General features: G+C 32.9%; 1 protein-coding gene across 4 annotated transcripts in view; it reads right to left on the reverse strand.

Annotated features, from left to right (window-relative positions):
• The window catches only part of LOC134718919 (NEDD8-activating enzyme E1 catalytic subunit-like), a 75440-nt gene that overhangs the window by 1186 nt on the left and 51570 nt on the right, over nt 1-22684 (reverse strand). For 2 of the 4 annotated variants that reach the window (XM_063581767.1, XM_063581773.1), the window contains 6 exons: nt 19233-19346; nt 11078-11131; nt 9753-9789; nt 6455-6536; nt 1863-1963; nt 313-431 (listed from right to left, as the gene is read on the reverse strand). In XM_063581767.1, coding sequence (XP_063437837.1) covers nt 313-431; nt 1863-1963; nt 6455-6536; nt 9753-9789; nt 11078-11131; nt 19233-19346 — 507 coding nt within the window. The remainder of the gene's footprint in view (nt 1-312; nt 432-1862; nt 1964-6454; nt 6537-9752; nt 9790-11077; nt 11132-19232; nt 19347-22684) is intronic. The other 2 variants (XM_063581781.1, XM_063581791.1) reach the window with 1 other exon arrangement.

Below are 22684 nucleotides of genomic sequence, written 5' to 3' on the forward strand. Positions count from 1 at the left end.
TTCAATATGATTGGACTTCAAATTCATCAAAAACTACCGTGACCAAAAACTTTAACATGAAGTGGGATAGACGGATGAATGGACAGACAACAAACAGACACACAGATCAGAAAACATAATGCTCATAAATAAGTGATAAATGGGGGCATAAAAAATAACTCTGAAACAAAGTGAAATAGGTCAAAAGTCAGGCTAATTTTTAGTTTATTATTTCATCATAAAGAAATGAATTGTTCCAGGTTTTCTGAAGATAAATATAAAATCTGTCCAAAGGATGTCACACCCTTTTACTTTATGCACAATATTTCTTACCATTTAATGTCTTTTTTAGATTTTCTCTTGTTTTTTCTTCTATTGATTTTACTGTCTGCATGTACAAGGTTTTATTTTTGCCATTTAGTGACGTTGTTATTCCTGGAGATTTCATTTGGCTAAAAGAAAAAAACAACATTTTAAATGAATCATATGAATAACACTATACAATATGTTAAACAACAAACATAGGTTAGGCTTCAGGAATCTTAATAGATATCAAATAAACATGGACTTGGTCCAACCTAGGCCCATCATGAACATGGAGTGGATGTGAAATAAACCTAGAATTAGTCCAACCTAAGCATATCAACTTCATAGAAAATAACAATTGTTGACACCATTGTGGTCACCCATACCTATACTGGATAAGGAACAACTATGTATCCCTTTTGCCATTTTTGTCAGAGACCAGAAGAAAAAAATAGAGGCTCTTAAGATTTTGGCTTATAATTCTGAAACCAAAGCATTTAGAGCATATCTGACATGAGGTAAAATTATTCATCAGGTCTATCTGTCCTGAAATTTTCAGATGAATCAAACAACCTATTGTTCGGTTGCTGCCCATGAATTGGAAGTTTTAGGGAAATTTTGCAGTTTTTGGTTATTATCTTGAATACTATTATAGATAGAGATAAACTGTAAACAGCAATAATGTTCAGCAATGTAAGATCTACAAATAAGTCAACATGATCAAAATGGTCAGTTGACCCCTTAGGGTGTTATTGCTCTTTATAGTCATTTTTACCATTTTTTTGTAATTTTTGTAGTCTTTTACAAAAATCTTTACCTCTGAAACTACTAAGTCAAATTTTACCAAACTTAGCCACAATCTTCATTGGAGTATCTAGTTTAAAAAAATGTTTCCAGTGACCCGGCCAATCAACTAAGATGGCCACCATGGCTAAAAATAGAACATAGGGGTAAAATGTAGATTTTGGCTTATAACTCTGAAACCAAGTCATTTAGAGCAAATCTGACATGGGGTTTATATGTTTATCTAGTCAATATTTATCTGCAAAGACATAATGAGGGTCTCAGTGGCTGAATGGTCTAAGTAGTTACTACTGCAATCACTAGCCAGTCAACACTGAAGTTGTGAGTTCGAACCCCGCTCATGCAGGTGTACTTGACTCCAATCTAAATTGACTAGGATTGTTAGTTTTCCTATCAAAGGTCAGTGGTTTTTCTCAAGCTTCCTCCACTAATCAAATCCAGATATAAGGTGTTTGAGCTATCCATCAATTTCTAAACTGATTGTTTAATTGTTGTTATGTTATGTCACTTTTAGTACTCTTGGTTTTATCCTGTTGGCCAGTTTACGTCAGATCGAATAAGCTGGATCATTGTTTAACACTGTTGAAGCACTCAAGAACAGTGTGTTTTCTGCTGTTTAAAGTTTCTTGTGAATAAGCTACATGTTATTCATATATTTGTTTTTTTCATTAACTTTTAAAATGAATATCTCAATTACAGTTTTCCATCATTTTATTGACCTGTCTTACATGTCTTATCAATTAATGTATAAGCACAAACAATCCAATACTTACTACTCAGCACTATCTATAAGGTAGGTTAAAATATCTTGTAATTTATCACCATCAGAAAACTTCAATGCTTTTGGTATATTTGTACAGGCTATACAATCCTCCTGTAAATGTATATTAATCATTCAATATATTAAATGTTCTATGTCCTCAAATACTAGACATGTCACAACAAATAAATGAATGAAATATCCTGTGTCCTCAAATACTTGACATGTCACAACAAATAAATGAATGAAATATTCTGTGTCCTCAAATACTTGACATGTCAGAACAAAAAAATGAATGAAATATTCTATGTCCTCAAATACTTGACATGTCACAACAAATAAATGAATGAATTACTATGTGTCCTCAAATACTTGACATGTCACAACAAATAAATGAATGAAATATTCTGTGTCCTCAAATACTTGACATGTCACAACAAATAAATGAATGAATTAGTATGTGTCCTCAAATACTTGACATGTCACAACGAATAAATGAATGAAATATTCTGTGTCCTCAAATACTTGACATGTCACAACAAATAAAAAGTAAAAACACAAAAATACTGAACTCCGAGGAAAATTCAAAAAGGAAAATCCAAAATCAAAAGGCAAAATCAAAAGTCCAAACACATCAAACGAATGGATAGCAACTGTCATATTCCTGACTTGGTACAGGCATGTACTTGGTAAATGAATGAAATATTATATGTCTTATTAAACCTGACATGTCACAACAAATAAATGAAATAAATATACTGTGTCATCAAACACTTGACATGTCACAACAAATAAATGAATGAAATATTATATGTCATATAACACTAGACATTTCAGAACAAATGAATGAATAAATTCTGTATCCTCAAACACTTGCAATTGACATGTCACAACAAATAAATTAATGAAATATTCTGTGTTCTCAAACACCTGACATGTCACAACAAATAAATGAATGAAATATTATATGTCCTATGAAACTTGACATGTCACAACAAATAAATTAATTAAATATTATTTGTTCTCAAACACTTGACATGTCACAACAAATTAACAGAAAGTAGACAGATTGTAAAAATTCTTTTGATTTCAATAATGCTTCAATGGTGTTTTATATAATTTTAAGAAAGCTGATTAGAAGTGCATGCATATAACGACTCAATCAGTACTTAAAATACAAAACAGGATTCCATATTCAATATTGCCTCCGATGTGAATTTTTCTGTAATAGTAAATAAAATTATGTGAAATCTGAATTTTTCTGTTAATTAACAAAATTAGAACTTGATCTATAGCTTGTCATATGATAGTTAAACTATATCAAATATCAAAGTAATATTTTCAAGTCTAAAAAAAACAAATGTGGAGAACTGAATATGTGCATGCATTTCTAAGTCCAGGGACCATAACTCTGCACAAAATCATCAGACTGAAAATAAATTTGAAAATGATCTGTAATTTGTCATGGTTAAACTATATACAAACTTCAAATCAATATACTGAAGCATAGCAAAACTAGAGGCTCTAAAGAGCCTGTGTCGCTCACCTAAGTATATGTGAGTATTTAAGAAAGGAAGCAGATGGATTCATGACAAAATTGTGTTTTGGTAATGGTGATGTGTTTGTACATCTTACTTTACTGAACATTCTTGCAATTTATAATTATCTATATCTAGAATGAACTTGGCCCAGTAGTTTCAGTGGAAAATGTTAGTAAAAATTTACAAATTTTATGAAAATTGTTAAAAATTGACTATAAAGGACAATAACTCCTTAGGGGGTCAATTGACCATTTTGGTCATGTTGACCTATTTGTAAATCTTACTTTGCTGAACATTATTGCTGTTTACAGTTTATCTCTATCTATAACAATATTCAAGATAATAACCAAAAACAGCAAAATTTCCTTAAAATTACCAATTCAGGGCAGCAACCCAACAAAAAATTGTCCGATTCATCTGAAAATTTCAGGGCAGAAAGATCTTGACCTGATAAACAATTTTACCCGATGTCAGATTTGCTCTAAATGCTTTGGTTTTTGAGTTATAAGCCAAAAACTGCATTTTACCCCTATGTTCTATTTTTAGCCATGGCGGCCATCTTGGTTGGTTGGCAGATTCACTGGACACATCTTTTAAACTAGATACCCCAATGATGATTGTGGCCAAGTTTAGTTTTATTTGGCCCAGTAGTTTCAGAGGAGAAGATTTTTGTAAAAGCTAATGACGGACGACATTGACGATGAACGCCGGACGCCAAGTGATGAAAAAGCTCACTTGGGCCAGGTGAGCTAAAAATGTGTAGTCCCCTTCAACTTGTCCATAATCTACAAATCAGAACAGAAAAGTATTTTAACAGCCAGGTAAAAACACAATAGAAAAAAAAGAAGCAATCACAATTTCTTAGTAAAAAGTCAGCTCAAACATACTACACCTCCAAAAACATAATCATATCAGCCAACTCTATTATTGAAAAGATTGGATTTCTAACAGCAAAGACAAATATAGATCAAGAAATAACAATCCAGAGCAAATCCTAGAGTAAAACAAATGTACAGAATTTGATTGTATGATTAAGAAAAAACCCTAATTCCGTCTTTCTTCACTGTAAATTAGCAAACTGATTAACACTCCAGAACATACCAGATACAATGATTAAACACTCCAGAACATACCAGATACAATGATTAAAAACACTACCAATATCATTATGATCTTTATCTGTAAGTCTTGTATATAAAAAACTAGAGGCTCTAAAGAGCCTGTGTCGCTCACCTTGGTCTATGTGAATATTAAACAAAGGAAGCAGATGGATTCATGACAAAATTGTGTTTTGGTGATGGTGATGTGTTTGTAAATCTTACTTTACTAAACAGTCTTGCTGCTTACAATTATCTCTATCTATAATGAACTTGGCCCAGTAGTTTCAGTGGAAAATGTTAATAAAAATTTACAAATTTGATGTGACTTATTTGTAAATCTTACTTTGCTGAACATTATTGCTCTTTACAGTTTATCTCTATCTGTAATAATATTCAAGATAATAACCCAAAACAGCAAAAGTTCCTTAAAATTACCCATTCAGGGGCAGCAACCCAGCAAAGGGTTGTCAGATTTATCTGAAAATTACAGGGCAGGTAGATCTTGATCTGACAAACAATTTTACCCCTTATCAGAATTCCTCTAAATGCTTTGGTTTTTGAGTTATAAGCCAAAAACTGCATTTTACCCCTATGTTCTATTTTTAGCTGTGGCAGCCATCTTGATTGGTTGACCAGGTCATGCCACACATTTTACAAACTAGATACCCCAAAGATGATTGTTGCCAATTTTGGATTAATTTGGCCCAGTAGTTTCAGAGGAGAAGATTTTTGTAAAAGATAACTAAGATTTACGAAAAATTGTTAAAAATTGACTATAAAGGGCAATAACTCCTAAAGGGGTCAACTGACTATTTCGGTCATGTTGACTTATTTGTAAATCTTACTTTGCTGAACATAATTGCTGTTTACAGTTTATCTCTATCTATAATAATATTCAAAATAATAACCAAAAACAGCAAAATTTCCTCAAAATTACCAATTCAGGTGCAGCAACCCAACAATGGGTTGTCCAATTCGTCTGAAAATTTCAGGGCAGATAGATCTTTACCTGATAATTATTATATCACATGTCAGATTTGCTCTAATTGCTTTGGTTTTTGAGTTATAAGCCAAAAACTGCATTTTACTCCCATGTTCTATTTTTACCCGTGGCAGCCATCTTGGTTGGTTGACTGGGTCATGCCACACATTTTTTAAACTAGATACCCCAAAGATGATTATTGCCAAGTTTGGATTAATTTGGCCCAGTAGTTTTAGAGGAGAAGATTTTTGTAAAAGATTAATTTAATTTACGAAAAATGGTTAAAAATTTACTATAAAGGGCAATAACTCCTAAACAAGTCAATTGACCATTTAGGTCATGTTGACTTATTTGTAAATCTAACTTTGCTGAACATTATTGCTGTTTACAGTTTATCTCTATCTATAATAATATTCAAGATAATAACCAAAAACAGCAAAATTTCCTTAAAATTACCAATTCAGGGGCAGCAACCCAACAACGGGTTGACCGATTCATCTGAAAATTTCAGGGCAGATAGATCTTGACCTGATAAACATTTTTACCCAATGTCAGATTTCCTCTAAATGCTTTGGTTTTTGAGATTTAAGCCAAAAACTGCATTTTACCCCTATGTTCTATTTTTAGCCGTGGCGGCCATCTTGGTTGGTTAACCAGGTCACGCCACACATTTTTTAAACAAGATACCTCAATGATGATTGTGGCCAAGTTTGGTTCAATTTGGCCCAGTAGTTTCAGAGGAGAAGATTTTTGTAAAAGCTAACACCGGACGACGAGGGACGACAGACGACGGACGCCAAGTGATGAGAAAAGCTCACTTGGCCCAATGGGCCAGGTGAGCTAAAAAACCAACCATATGTACAACATGTATATATAATTTACTTGACTGCATTGCAAAATGGTTCACTGGTTCATCATATCTCTCACTATAACCTTTATCAAGTAAGCAATGTTTTAGTGACTATATAAAGTTACTACATACCTTTTTCATGGCCTCAAAGGCATATGTATATATACCATCAATATCACTAAAGTTCATGTAATTATTCAGGGGTAAACAGCAACTGAAAAATTATAAGTGAATCTGAATTATAACAAATTAAAGATTTTCTCAAACTGAAGCTGATCTATGCTTTCTTCGTATGATTGGTCTCATTTTCAAAATGTGATTTGCTTGATCTCATTTGTTCAAATTCAATGATGGAGTAAAATTTTCTTGCTTTCCCCAGATTTGGTTTTTGCTAAGTTAAAAAAAAAGTAACTCTGCTGAATACATTAAATAACAAAAAAGGACCTTTAACATGTTTAAGGAGACTTATAAGAAGGAAGATAAAAGTTGCCTTCATACAATTGAATTTGGTCTAAAATTCAATAGAGAAAATGATTCACCATAGTATATCATGTAATGAGGACAGATTCAATATGTCTTTATGTTTAACAGATGACCTTGAGAGAAACAGACTCTACCAAAGTATGTCATGTAATGAGGGCAGATACAATATTTCTCCATGCTTAACAGATGACCTTGAGAGAAACAGATCCCACCACAGTATATCGTTTAACAGGGCAGATACAATATTTCTCCATGCTTAACAGATGACCTTGAGAGAAACAGATCCAACCACAATATATCATTTGATAAGGGCAGATCTATACAATATTTCTCCATGCTTAACAGATGACCTTGAGAGAAACAGATCCCACCACAATGTATCTTGTGATGAGGGCAGATACAATATTTCTCCATGCTTAACAGATGACCTTGAGAGAAACAGATCCCACCACATTGAATCTTGTGATGAGGGCAGATACAATATTTCTCCATGCTTAACAGATGACCTTGAGAGAAACAGATCCCACCACAATGTATCTTGTGATGAGGGCAGATACAATATTTCTTAATTCTTAATAGATGACCTTGAGAGAAACAGATCCCACCACAATATATCTTTTGATGAGGGAAGATACAATATTTCTTCATGCTTAACAGATGACCTTGAGAGAAACAGATCCCACCACAATGTATCTTTTGATGAGGGAAGATACAATATTTCTTCATGCTTAACAGATGACCTTGAGAGAAACAGATCCCACCACAATATATCATTTGATGAGGGCAGATACAATATTTCTACATGCTTAACAGATGACTTTGAGAGAAACAGATCCCACCACAATGTATCTTGTGATGAGGGCAGATACAATATTTCTTCATGCTTAACAGATGACCTTGAGAGAAACAGATCCCACCACATTGAAGCTTGTGATGAGGACAGATACAATATTTCTTCATGCTTAAAAGATGACCTTGAGAGAAACAGATCCCACCACAATGTATCTTGTGATGAGGGCAGATACAATATTTCTTTAACATGTTAAAGGAGACTTATAAGAAGGAAGATAAAAGTTGCCTTCATACAATTGAATTTGGTCTAAAATTCAATAAAGAAAATGATTCACCATAGTATATCATGTAATGAGGACAGATACAATATGTCTTTATGTTTAACAGATGACCTTGAGAGAAACAGACTCTACCATAGTATATCATGTAATGAGGGCAGATACAATATTTCTCCATGCTTAACAGATGACCTTGAGAGAAACAGATCCCACCACAGTATATCGTTTAACAGGGCAGATACAATATTTCTCCATGCTTAACAGATGACCTTGAGAGAAACAGATCCAACCACAATATATCATTTGATAAGGGCAGATCTATACAATATTTCTCCATGCTTAACAGATGACCTTGAGAGAAACAGATCCCACCACAATATACCGTTTGATGATGGCAGATACAATATTTCTTAATGCTTAACAGATGACCTTGAGAGAAACAGATCCCACCACAATATATCTTTTGATGAGGGAAGATACAATATTTCTTCATGCTTAACAGATGACCTTGAGAGAAACAGATCCCACCACAATATATCGTTTGATGAGGGCAGATACAATATTTCTATAAGCTTAACAGATGACCTTGAGATAAACAGATCCCACCACAATGTATCTTGTGATGAGGGCAGATACAATATTTCTTCATGCTTAACAGATGACCTTGAGAGAAACAGATCCCACCACATTGAATCTTGTGATGAGGGCAGATACAATATTTCTTCATGCTTAACAGATGACCTTGAGAGAAACAGATCCCACCACAATGTATCTTGTGATGAGGGCAGATACAATATTTCTTCATGCTTAACAGATGACCTTGAGAGAAACAGATTTCACCACAATGTATCTTGTGATGAGGGCAGATACAATATTTCTATATGCTTAACAGATGACCTTGAGAGAAACAGATCCCACCACAATATACCGTTTGATGAGGGCAGATACAATATTTCTTCATGCTTAACAGATGACCTTGAGATAAAGATTCCACCACAGTATACATTGTGTAATGAAGACAGATACAATATTTCTCCATGCTTAACAGATGACCTTGAGATAAAGATTTCACCACAATGAATCTTGTGATGAGGATAGATACAATATTTCTTCATGCTTAACAGATGACCTTGAGAGAAACAGATCCCACCACATTGAATCTTGTGATGAGGGCAGATACAATATTTCTTCATGCTTAACAGATGACCTTGAGAGAAACAGATCCCACCACAATGTATCTTGTGATGAGGGCAGATACAATATTTCTTCATGCTTAACAGATGACCTTGAGAGAAACAGATCCCACCACAATATACCGTTTGATGAGGGCAGATACAATATTTCTTCATGCTTAACAGATGACCTTGAGATAAAGATTCCACCACAGTATACATTGTGTAATGAAGAAAGATACAATATTTCTCCATGCTTAACAGATGACCTTGAGATAAAGATTCCACCACAATGTATCTTGTGATGAGGATAGATACAATATTTCTTCATGCTTAACAGGTGACCTTGAGATAAAGATTCCACCACAATATATTGTGTGATGAGGGCAGATACAATATTTCTTCATGCTTAACAGGTGACCTTGAGATAAAGATTCCACCACAGTATACATTGTGTGATGAAGATAGATACAATATTTCTCTTTGCTTTATAGCAGATGACCTGTAATAAGTTTTTTTTTGTTGTAGCAAAAATAGAAAAAAGGTTGCAATGACAAGTAAGGCCAGTTAAACTAAAGTGTAAACTTTAAGATTTTTTTTAGAAAGAACATTTTTTCTTGTATATAAACAGAAGACTTTAAGTTTAACCCTATAATTTTTAACCTTAAAAAATACCAGCTGTTGTATCTAAATACAAATATTTACCTTGTTGCAAGTTTAAATACTTCTGTTGAACAGGCAGCTGAAAAATGAATAATATATCAAAGGTATTACCACTTCTTCTGCTTTCCATATTTTCATTTCATTTCTACATACATCATTTTTCATAGTCTTATTCATAACTTATGGGTTATAAATTTTCTTGTAATACATTATCATGAATAACTTGATCTATACATCTTAAAATCTAGTTTAACTAATTACTTTCCCTTGAAAAGTCTTTTTTCATTTGTTTAATCTTTCATTCCCATTTTCAATTGATTTTGAGCTTGTGATTTGTGTTCCTGAAGTTTTATTCTGTTGTTATTTTCAATTCAATTTAACATGGAAAGACCAATTAGTGAAGATAATTAAGTACACATAGAAATGTCTCTATACCATTGTACTTTGGGTTTCCATAATAAAGATACATATTTAGATATATAAACATTATCTCCTATAACAGAATATCATGTTTACACTCTTTAAGGTTAAGTTCTTCTAAAAAGGATCAAGAAGACTATTTTAATCAATGGATAAATGAAATAAGGTCAAGGTCAGGTGACCATTGTTAGTCTGGTATGATTTTTAATTTTAGTTTCTTGTGTATAATTTGGAGTTTAGTATGACATCCATTATCACTGAACTAGTATGCATATGTTAAGGGGCCAGCTGAAGGACTCCTCAGGTGCTGGTGTTTCTCGCTAGATTGAAGACCCATTGGTGGATTTCGGCTGTTGTCTGCTCTATGGCCGGGTTGTGGTCCCTTTGACACATTCCCCATTTCCATTCTCCATTTGATTAAATCTTGAATTTGTTCTAAGGACTTAATACTGTAAGTAAAATAGCTTCCTACTTTTAACCAATTCTCCAAAGTCACAAAGACACTGACACAAGCAAGAAAGATTTATGTTTAAAGGAAAGAGACTTTGACTTTAGCAAGAAAGCATGATGTAGACCATAAAACAGTGTCAGAAATGTCGGATGAAAATATTAGTGTGGGAAAGCATGATTTATTTATTCATTGAAATTAGGCTTTGAATTAGCAATTCCTTTAATACTCTATGTCACAGTGTTTTATGAGAATCCTTTGTGTCACATACCCTTTGCATGTATGCCTCACAAAGTTAAAACATGCTCCATAACAAATATAGTTCACTAATTACTCAAAGTAAATAACAGGCTAATTATAATTAAGACTGCTGTTTTAACACTTCCTAGGGCATACAAGGATATTTAATGTACTAAAAAAAGCAAAATAAAATGTTGCTTGTGTTTTCATATAAGGTTTTTAGATGCAAATCTTGAAACAAATATCCATATATTAATACCTGCAATAACTGCGTTTGTTGAGGCTACTGCTGGAATAATTCTTTTTACTACACCTGAAATAATGAAATAAAAATTATCTAATTTAAGTCTTAAAGTACATGTAGTAGTAAAACTTTAGTCCAAAGGATACCATGCTGCACTCACACTGTATTCATGTATTCATGTTTAATGAACCATAAAATGTGGTGGAAAAGGGGAGGGGGGCAATAAAGTTATGTGACAACAACTTCATGGTAAACTAGTTAAAATAAACAAACTTGAGAAGTCAATGCCATGATATTAGGTGCTAAAATAATAATCTGGCATACAATAAAAAAAAAATGGTTTCACAATTATCATGTGTACTGGTGCTAAGATTTAAGTTTTCATGGTAAACTAGATTAATAAAAAAAAATAAGATGAGAATGTAATAACTTTGGATTATCATTTGACAGTGTTATTAAACTGTATTTCTTATTGCAATATCTTCATTTTTTATCATACTGGTATATTATTAAATTATGAATAAATAATACAATTATTCTTTCTCCCATTTCAGGTGTAATACCACCATTGATTTTCCCCTATTAGTCTTTGTTAAATTTGTACTTTTAAAAAAAATGTGCAGAATTTATCTTTGTTTCAAATTAAGTACCTAAAAACATGTGTATGACACAGAAATGTTTTTACTGCAATAAAATGTAGGATTAATAACCAACAACTGTCAAATTCAAGGGAATATTTTTTTTAGGCCTACTTTCGTATACAACCAGATGTAAAGTACCATGATTTGGTGGTATTACACCTTTAAAAATATTCAAGATTATAAGTAGGAGTTCAAAATACACTGTTTGATACAGTCCTCCATTTAATGAAGATAAAGTCTCTCCCAGTAAGTATCCCAACAGTTAAGCCCTGATCACAACGAACCCACAACACATCTATGCAGCTCCACAACATGAAGTTTTGTCAAATCGTGGGTCATCTGTGATCATCTTACAACAGTTGCACCATATTTTGTGCATCGTGGCACTGTGGTGAAGCAAAATTTGGACATGCGTCTTTTTTTATCTACCATTATTTGTCGTATCACTGTCTTGTGACTATTGTGAGAGTGTCTAACCAGTTGTGGGACTGTTGTGCGATTAACACATTGTCGTGGTTACAAACATAAACCATTTTGAAAAAAAATATTCGTACAACTGTTGCATGGGAATGAATGTTTGGAAAAAACATACAGTCTGCCGTTTAAAGAGGGTGGTTATTCCATCAGAATGATTACAATTGGCCCTGCTAAATAGGTGCCTTATTGGAATCCAACAAGAGCAAAATATGGTCCTGTTAGCGTTGATTCTAGCCCGCGAACAGCATAGGAACCAGCAAAACGCCGACGTTGATAGGTTAGGCCATGGATCAAACTGCGCCTTATGTTTAGGCAGTATAGTACACTGATACAAGAGTTGAAGCAGACATCTCCCAGTGATTTTGTTGAATTCAAGGCGATTGAGCCTGGCATATTTCAAGAACTTTTGCTGAGAGTCGCCCCTCACATCACTAACCCAATAGATCGGGCCTTCTTTATATCACTAGTTGTTCGGAGTCAAATGTGCGAGTGACCTAAGACTGTTGTGCGACAGTTGTATGACAGTGGCACAACAATTGCAAGACAGTAACACAACAGTAACACGTGCATCCCATGACATGAAAACCTAAAATCATAGACACAAACAACTCAATATTTCCAGATGACAGTCACACAACCGACTTGTGACAAACCCATGACAGTACAATTACATTTTTTTTTCTGTCCTGTAGCCATGTGGAATGTCAAAGCTGATGTGACCACTCGAAACATTTTGCAGGACAACTATTAAATAGATCTTCCATGACAAAAAAATTGTACAATCTGTTATGACCGGAGCTTTACCTTGTGTCAGTCTGTAAGTTATACCAGAAATTTTAAATTCATTAGCTCTCTCTATAGACTTTTCCATTATCCAGTTAATATCCAATAGTTACCTTGTGTCAGTCTGTAAGTTATACCAGAAATTTTATATTCATTAGCTCTCTCTATAGACTTTTCCATTATCCAGTTAATATCCAACAGTTACCTTGTGTCAGTCTGTAAGTTATACCAGAAATTTTATATTCATTAGCTCTCTCTATAGACTTTTCCATTATCCAGTTAATATCCAATAGTTACCTTGTGTCAGTCTGTAAGTTATACCAGAAATTTTATATTCATTAGCTCTCTCTATAGACTTTTCCATTATCCAGTTAATATCCAAAAGTTACCTTGTGTCAGTCTGTAAGTTATACCAGAAATTTTATATTCATTAGCTCTCTCTATAGACTTTTCCATTATCCAGTTAATATCCAATAGTTACCTTGTGTCAGTCTGTAAGTTATACCAGAAATTTTATATTCATTAGCTCTCTCTATAGACTTTTCCATTATCCAGTTAATATCCAACAGTTACCTTGTGTCAGTCTGTAAGTTATACCAGAAATTTTATATTCATTAGCTCTCTCTATAGACTTTTCCATTATCCAGTTAATATCCAATAGTTACCTTGTGTCAGTCTGTAAGTTATACCAGAAGTTTATATTCATTAGCTCTCTCTATAGACTTTTTCATTATCCAGTTAATATCCAACAGTTACCTTGTGTCAGTCTGTAAGTTATACCAGAAATTTTATATTCATTAGCTCTCTCTATTGACTTTTCCATTATCCAGTTAATATCCAATAGTTACCTTGTGTCAGTCTGTAAGTTATACCAGAAATTTTATATTCATTAGCTCTCTCTATTGACTTTTCCATTATCCAGTTAATATCCAATAGTTACCTTGTGTCAGTCTGTAAGTTATACCAGAAATTTTATATTCATTAGCTCTCTCTATTGACTTTTCCATTATCCAGTTAATATCCAATAGTTACCTTGTGTCAGTCTGTAAGTTATACCAGAAATTTTATATTCATTAGCTCTCTCTATAGACTTTTCCATTATCCAGTTAATATCCAATAGTTACCTTGTGTCAGTCTGTAAGTTATACCAGAAGTTTATATTCATTAGCTCTCTCTATAGACTTTTCCATTATCCAGTTAATATCCAATAGTTACCTTGTGTCAGTCTGTAAGTTATACCAGAAATTTTATATTCATTAGCTCTCTCTATTGACTTTTCCATTATCCAGTTAATATCCAATAGTTACCTTGTGTCAGTCTGTAAGTTATACCAGAAATTTTATATTCATTAGCTCTCTCTATTGACTTTTCCATTATCCAGTTAATATCCAATAGTTACCTTGTGTCAGTCTGTAAGTTATACCAGAAGTTTATATTCATTAGCTCTCTCTATAGACTTTTCCATTATCCAGTTAATATCCAATAGTTACCTTGTGTCAGTCTGTAAGTTATACCAGAAATTTTATATTCATTAGCTCTCTCTATTGACTTTTCCATTATCCAGTTAATATCCAATAGTTACCTTGTGTCAGTCTGTAAGTTATACCAGAAATTTTATATTCATTAGCTCTCTCTATTGACTTTTCCATTATCCAGTTAATATCAAACAGTTACCTTGTGTCAGTCTGTAAGTTATACCAGAAATTTTATATTCATTAGCTCTCTCTATAGACTTTTCCATTATCCAGTTAATATCCAATAGTTACCTTGTGTCAGTCTGTAAGTTATACCAGAAATTTTATATTCATTAGCTCTCTCTATAGACTTTTCCATTATCCAGTTAATATCAAACAGTTACCTTGTGTCAGTCTGTAAGTTATACCAGAAATTTTATATTCATTAGCTCTCTCTATTGACTTTTCCATTATCCAGTTAATATCCAATAGTTACCTTGTGTCAGTCTGTAAGTTATACCAGAAATTTTATATTCATTAGCTCTCTCTATTGACTTTTCCATTATCCAGTTAATATCAAACAGTTACCTTGTGTCAGTCTGTAAGTTATACCAGAAATTTTATATTCATTAGCTCTCTCTATTGACTTTTCCATTATCCAGTTAATATCCAATAGTTACCTTGTGTCAGTCTGTAAGTTATACCAGAAATTTTATATTCATTAGCTCTCTCTATAGACTTTTCCATTATCCAGTTAATATCCAATAGTTACCTTGTGTCAGTCTGTAAGTTATACCAGAAATTTTATATTCATTAGCTCTCTCTATAGACTTTTCCATTATCCAGTTAATATCCAATAGTTACCTTGTGTCAGTCTGTAAGTTATACCAGAAATTTTATATTCATTAGCTCTCTCTATAGACTTTTCCATTATCCAGTTAATATCCAATAGTTACCTTGTGTCAGTCTGTAAGTTATACCAGAAGTTTATATTCATTAGCTCTCTCTATAGACTTTTCCATTATCCAGTTAATATCCAATAGTTACCTTGTGTCAGTCTGTAAGTTATACCAGAAATTTTATATTCATTAGCTCTCTCTATTGACTTTTCCATTATCCAGTTAATATCCAATAGTTACCTTGTGTCAGTCTGTAAGTTATACCAGAAATTTTATATTCATTAGCTCTCTCTATTGACTTTTCCATTATCCAGTTAATATCCAATAGTTACCTTGTGTCAGTCTGTAAGTTATACCAGAAATTTTATATTCATTAGCTCTCTCTATAGACTTTTCCATTATCCAGTTAATATCCAATAGTTACCTTGTGTCAGTCTGTAAGTTATACCAGAAATTTTATATTCATTAGCTCTCTCTATAGACTTTTCCATTATCCAGTTAATATCCAATAGTTACCTTGTGTCAGTCTGTAAGTTATACCAGAAATTTTATATTCATTAGCTCTCTCTATAGACTTTTCCATTATCCAGTTAATATCCAATAGTTACCTTGTGTCAGTCTGTAAGTTATACCAGAAATTTTATATTCATTAGCTCTCTCTATTGACTTTTCCATTATCCAGTTAATATCAAACAGTTACCTTGTGTCAGTCTGTAAGTTATACCAGAAATTTTATATTCATTAGCTCTCTCTATTGACTTTTCCATTATCCAGTTAATATCCAATAGTTACCTTGTGTCAGTCTGTAAGTTATACCAGAAATTTTATATTCATTAGCTCTCTCTATAGACTTTTCCATTATCCAGTTAATACCCAATAGTTACCTTGTGTCAGTCTGTAAGTTATACCAGAAATTTTATATTCATTAGCTCTCTCTATAGACTTTTCCATTATCCAGTTAATATCCAATAGTTACCTTGTGTCAGTCTGTAAGTTATACCAGAAATTTTATATTCATTAGCTCTCTCTATAGACTTTTCCATTATCCAGTTAATATCCAATAGTTACCTTGTGTCAGTCTGTAAGTTATACCAGAAGTTTATATTCATTAGCTCTCTCTATAGACTTTTCCATTATCCAGTTAATATCCAATAGTTACCTTGTGTCAGTCTGTAAGTTATACCAGAAATTTTATATTCATTAGCTCTCTCTATTGACTTTTCCATTATCCAGTTAATATCCAATAGTTACCTTGTGTCAGTCTGTAAGTTATACCAGAAATTTTATATTCATTAGCTCTCTCTATTGACTTTTCCATTATCCAGTTAATATCCAATAGTTACCTTGTGTCAGTCTGTAAGTTATACCAGAAATTTTATATTCATTAGCTCTCTCTATAGACTTTTCCATTATCCAGTTAATATCCAATAGTTACCTTGTGTCAGTCTGTAAGTTATACCAGAAATTTTATATTCATTAGCTCTCTCTATAGACTTTTCCATTATCCAGTTAATATCCAATAGTTACCTTGTGTCAGTCTGTAAGTTATACCAGAAATTTTATATTCATTAGCTCTCTCTATAGACTTTTCCATTATCCAGTTAATATCCAATAGTTACCTTGTGTCAGTCTGTAAGTTATACCAGAAGTTTATATTCATTAGCTCTCTCTATAGACTTTTCCATTATCCAGTTAATATCCAATAGTTACCTTGTGTCAGTCTGTAAGTTATACCAGAAATTTTATATTCATTAGCTCTCTCTATTGACTTTTCCATTATCCAGTTAATATCCAATAGTTACCTTGTGTCAGTCTGTAAGTTATACCAGAAATTTTATATTCATTAGCTCTCTCTATAGACTTTTCCATTATCCAGTTAATATCCAATAGTTACCTTGTGTCAGTCTGTAAGTTATACCAGAAATTTTATATTCATTAGCTCTCTCTATTGACTTTTCCATTATCCAGTTAATATCCAATAGTTACCTTGTGTCAGTCTGTAAGTTATACCAGAAATTTTATATTCATTAGCTCTCTCTATAGACTTTTCCATTATCCAGTTAATATCCAATAGTTACCTTGTGTCAGTCTGTAAGTTATACCAGAAATTTTATATTCATTAGCTCTCTCTATAGACTTTTCCATTATCCAGTTAATATCCAATAGTTACCTTGTGTCAGTCTGTAAGTTATACCAGAAGTTTATATTCATTAGCTCTCTCTATAGACTTTTCCATTATCCAGTTAATATCCAATAGTTACCTTGTGTCAGTCTGTAAGTTATACCAGAAATTTTATATTCATTAGCTCTCTCTATTGACTTTTCCATTATCCAGTTAATATCCAATAGTTACCTTGTGTCAGTCTGTAAGTTATACCAGAAATTTTATATTCATTAGCTCTCTCTATTGACTTTTCCATTATCCAGTTAATATCCAATAGTTACCTTGTGTCAGTCTGTAAGTTATACCAGAAATTTTATATTCATTAGCTCTCTCTATAGACTTTTCCATTATCCAGTTAATATCCAATAGTTACCTTGTGTCAGTCTGTAAGTTATACCAGAAATTTTATATTCATTAGCTCTCTCTATAGACTTTTCCATTATCCAGTTAATATCCAATAGTTACCTTGTGTCAGTCTGTAAGTTATACCAGAAATTTTATATTCATTAGCTCTCTCTATAGACTTTTCCATTATCCAGTTAATATCCAATAGTTACCTTGTGTCAGTCTGTAAGTTATACCAGAAGTTTATATTCATTAGCTCTCTCTATAGACTTTTCCATTATCCAGTTAATATCCAATAGTTACCTTGTGTCAGTCTGTAAGTTATACCAGAAATTTTATATTCATTAGCTCTCTCTATTGACTTTTCCATTATCCAGTTAATATCCAATAGTTACCTTGTGTCAGTCTGTAAGTTATACCAGAAATTTTATATTCATTAGCTCTCTCTATAGACTTTTCCATTATCCAGTTAATATCCAATAGTTACCTTGTGTCAGTCTGTAAGTTATACCAGAAATTTTATATTCATTAGCTCTCTCTATAGACTTTTCCATTATCCAGTTAATATCCAATAGTTACCTTGTGTCAGTCTGTAAGTTATACCAGAAATTTTATATTCATTAGCTCTCTCTATAGACTTTTCCATTATCCAGTTAATATCCAATAGTTACCTTGTGTCAGTCTGTAAATTATACCAGAAATTTTATATTCACTAGCTCTCTCTATAGACTTTTCCATTATCCAGTTAATATCCAATAGTTACCTTGTGTCAGTCTGTAAGTTATACCAGAAATTTTATATTCATTAGCTCTCTCTATAGACTTTTCCATTATCCAGTTAATATCCAATAGTTACCTTGTGTCAGTCTGTAAGTTATACCAGAAATTTTATATTCATTAGCTCTCTCTATAGACTTTTCCATTATCCAGTTAATATCCAATAGTTACCTTGTGTCAGTCTGTAAGTTATACCAGAAATTTTATATTCATTAGCTCTCTCTATAGACTTTTCCATTATCCAGTTAATATCCAATAGTTACCTTGTGTCAGTCTGTAAGTTATACCAGAAATTTTATATTCATTAGCTCTCTCTATAGACTTTTCCATTATCCAGTTAATATCCAATAGTTACCTTGTGTCAGTCTGTAAGTTATACCAGAAATTTTATATTCATTAGCTCTCTCTATAGACTTTTCCATTATCCAGTTAATATCCAACAGTTACCTTGTGTCAGTCTGTAAGTTATACCAGAAATTTTATATTCATTAGCTCTCTCTATAGACTTTTCCATTATCCAGTTAATATCCAATAGTTACCTTGTGTCAGTCTGTAAGTTATACCAGAAATTTTATATTCATTAGCTCTCTCTATAGACTTTTCCATTATCCAGTTAATATCCAACAGTTACCTTGTGTCAGTCTGTAAGTTATACCAGAAATTTTATATTCATTAGCTCTCTCTATAGACTTTTCCATTATCCAGTTAATATGATCAGGTTCATCACCATCAATTGTTACATCAGCTAAAATATATAACATCATCCAACAATTATAGTAAGTTTATTTCACGTCGGCTAGAGGCAGTGGAGAGTTAAGATCATGCAAAACATGTTTCCCCCGCCACATGTATGCACCTGCCCTATGTCAGGAACCTAAAGCCTTTGTTAGTCGTCTTGTTTTTCTGTAAACTTCATTTTTTCCTAACTGAGGAGGAATGCTTGATTGACATGGTGTCTGGTTACAGATACAAAGTTGGTAGGCATTTCAACAGATATATTTGAGTCCATGTTGTGCTAGGAGGAACCCCAAAAATTAATCACAACTAGAGGCTCTTTAGAGCATGTGTCGCTCACCTTGGTGTATGTGCACTATAAACAAAGGAAACAGATGGATTCATGACAAAATTGTGTTTTGGTGATGGTGATTTGTTTGTAGATTATACTTTACTGATCATTCTTGCCACTTTCAATTTTCTCTAGCTGTAATAAACTTGGCCCTTTAGAGCAAAACATTTTGTAAAACTTACCAAAATTACCAAGTTCATGAAAATTGTTAAAAATTGACTATAAAGGGCAATAACTCCTTAAGGGGTCAACTGACCATCTTGGACATGTTGACTTATTTGTAGTTCTTAATTTGCTGAACATTATTGCTGTTAACAGTTTATCTCTATCTATACTAGTATTCAAGATAATGATAAAAACAGATACATTTCTTTAAAAATTTCCAATTAGGGGGCAGCAACCCAACAACCAATACAATGAAAGTTTACAGAAGAATATATATTGTTCTTTTATAATAACACTTTTGTAAAATGTGAACATTACCACACTCATAATAAAAAGTCTGCATCTACGTCAAGCGTTTTCACACGCTTTTTGACATGTCCTGTCATGTCATGACATGATTTTCTATTGTCAGAGGTTGGCAAGTATGTGTCCAATTTATCTGAAAATTTCAGGGCAGATAGATATTTACTAAATAAACAAGTTAACCCCTTGTTTAATTTGCTTTAAATGCTTTGGTTTCAGAGTAATAAGCCAAAATCTACATTTTACTCCTATGTTCTATTTTTAGCTATAGCGGCCATCTTGGTTAGTTGGCCGGGTCATCGAACACATTTTTTAAACTAGATACCCTAACTAGAGGCTCTAAAGAGCCTGTGTCGCTCACCTTGGTCTATGTGAATATTAAACAATGGAAGCAGATAGATTCATGACATAATTGTGTTTTGGTGATTGTGATATGTTTGTACATCTTACTTTGCTGCTTACCATTATCACTATCTATAATTAACTTGGCCCAGTAGTTTCTGTGGAAAATGTTACCAGTAGTAAAAATTTACAAATTTTATGAAAATTGTTTAAAATTGACTATAAAGGACAATAACTCCTTAGGGGGTCAATTGAACATTTTGGTCATGTTGACTTATTTGTAAATCTTACTTTGCTGAACATTATTGCTGTTTACAGTTTATCTCTATCTATAATAATATTCAAGATAATAACCAAAAACAGCAAAATTACCTTAAAATTACTAATTCAGGGACAGCAACCCAACAATGGGTTGTCTGATTCATCTGAAAATTTCAGGGCAGATAGATCTCGACCTGATAAACAATTTTACCCCATGTCAGATTTGCTCTAAATGCTTTGGTTTTTGAGTTCTGAGCCTAAAGCTGCATTTCACCCCTATGTTCTATTTTTAGCCATGGTGGCCATCTTGGTTGGTTTGGCGGGTCACGCCAAACATTTTTAAAACTAGATACCCTAGAGATGATTGTGGCCAAGTTTGGATTAATTTGGCACAGCAGTTTCAGAGGAGATGACTTTTGTAAAAGATATTTAAAATTTACAAAAATGGTTAAAAATTGACTTTAAAGGGCAATAACTCCTAAAGGGGTCAACTGACCATTTTGGTCATGTTGACTTATTTGTAAATCTTACTTTGCTGAACATTATTGCTGTTTACAGTTTATCTCCATCTATAATAATATTCAAGCTAATAACCAAAAACAGCAAAATTTCCCTAACATTACCAATTCAGGGGCAGCAACCCAACAATGGGTTGTCTGATTCATCTGAAAATATAGATAGATAGATCTTGACCTGATGAACAATTTTCCCAGTCAGATTTGCTCTAAATGCTTTGGTTTTTGAGTTATAAGCCAAAAACTGCATTTTACCCCTTTGTTCTATTTTTAGCCATGGCTGCCACCTTCGGGCCAGGTGAGCTAATAATGATTGTAGCTAAGTTTGGTTAAATTTGGTCAAGTAGTTGCAGAGGAGAAGATTTTTGTAAAAGATTACAAAATTTACGAAATATTGGTAAAAAATGACTATTAAGGGCAATAACTCCTTAAGGGGTCAACTGACCATTTTGATTAAGTTGACTTATTTGTAGATCTTACTTTGCTTAACATTACTGCTGTTTACAGTTTATCTCTATCTATAATAATTTTCAAGATAATAAGCAAAAACGGACAAAATTTCCTTAAAATAACCAATTCAGGGACAGCAACCCAACAACAGGTTGTCCGATTCATCTGAAAATTTATGGGCAGATGGATCTTGACCTGATAAACAATTTTACCCCGTGTCAGATTTGCTCTTAATGCTTTGGTTTTTGAGTTATAAGCCAAAAACTGCATTTTACTCCTATGTTCTATTTTTAAGCTGTGGCGGCCATCTTGGTTGGTTGGCGGGGTCACGTCACACATTTTTTAAACTAGATACCCCAATGATGATTGTGGCCAGGTTTGGTTTAATTTGGCCCAGTTGTTTCAGAGGAGAAGATTTTTGTAAAAGCTAACACCAGACGACGACGACGACGGACGACAGACGCAAAGTGATGAGAAAAGCTCACTTGGCCCTTTGGGCCCGGTGAGCTAAAATTTAATCCAAATGATAATGTGCACAATGGCATAATGCTAAAAACTTCTTTGTTTACAGTGTTGTTTACATTGTTTTCTGTTTACATAGTTTATATTGAAGTCTATTCATTTGCTTAGGAGGATTATTATGTAGGAGGCACATAAAAAATTGTAATGACATAGATTTCACCACTGCAACAAGTGTGTTTGATATTTCTCCACTCGAGACAGTTATATCTTAATATCTAAAGCGTGAGGCTTGCTGAGCTTTGAAAACGGTTCAAATTTAACTGTTGAGAGTGGAGAAATGTGTTTCTCTTATGATTTTTATCCTATATTTTCAAAGATTTGATGAGTTGAGTTCATTATGTGTTAGTTACATCATTAGACATGGTCATCTTTTTTCATGAGGTCACGATGGAAAATTCAGAATAAACCAAGAAAATTGATTTCAGAATTAAATTGATTAATTCTGACCAATCATTTGCT

Source organism: Mytilus trossulus, chromosome 1 (assembly GCF_036588685.1).
Source record: "Mytilus trossulus isolate FHL-02 chromosome 1, PNRI_Mtr1.1.1.hap1, whole genome shotgun sequence".
Lineage (NCBI taxonomy): Eukaryota > Metazoa > Mollusca > Bivalvia > Mytilida > Mytilidae > Mytilus > Mytilus trossulus.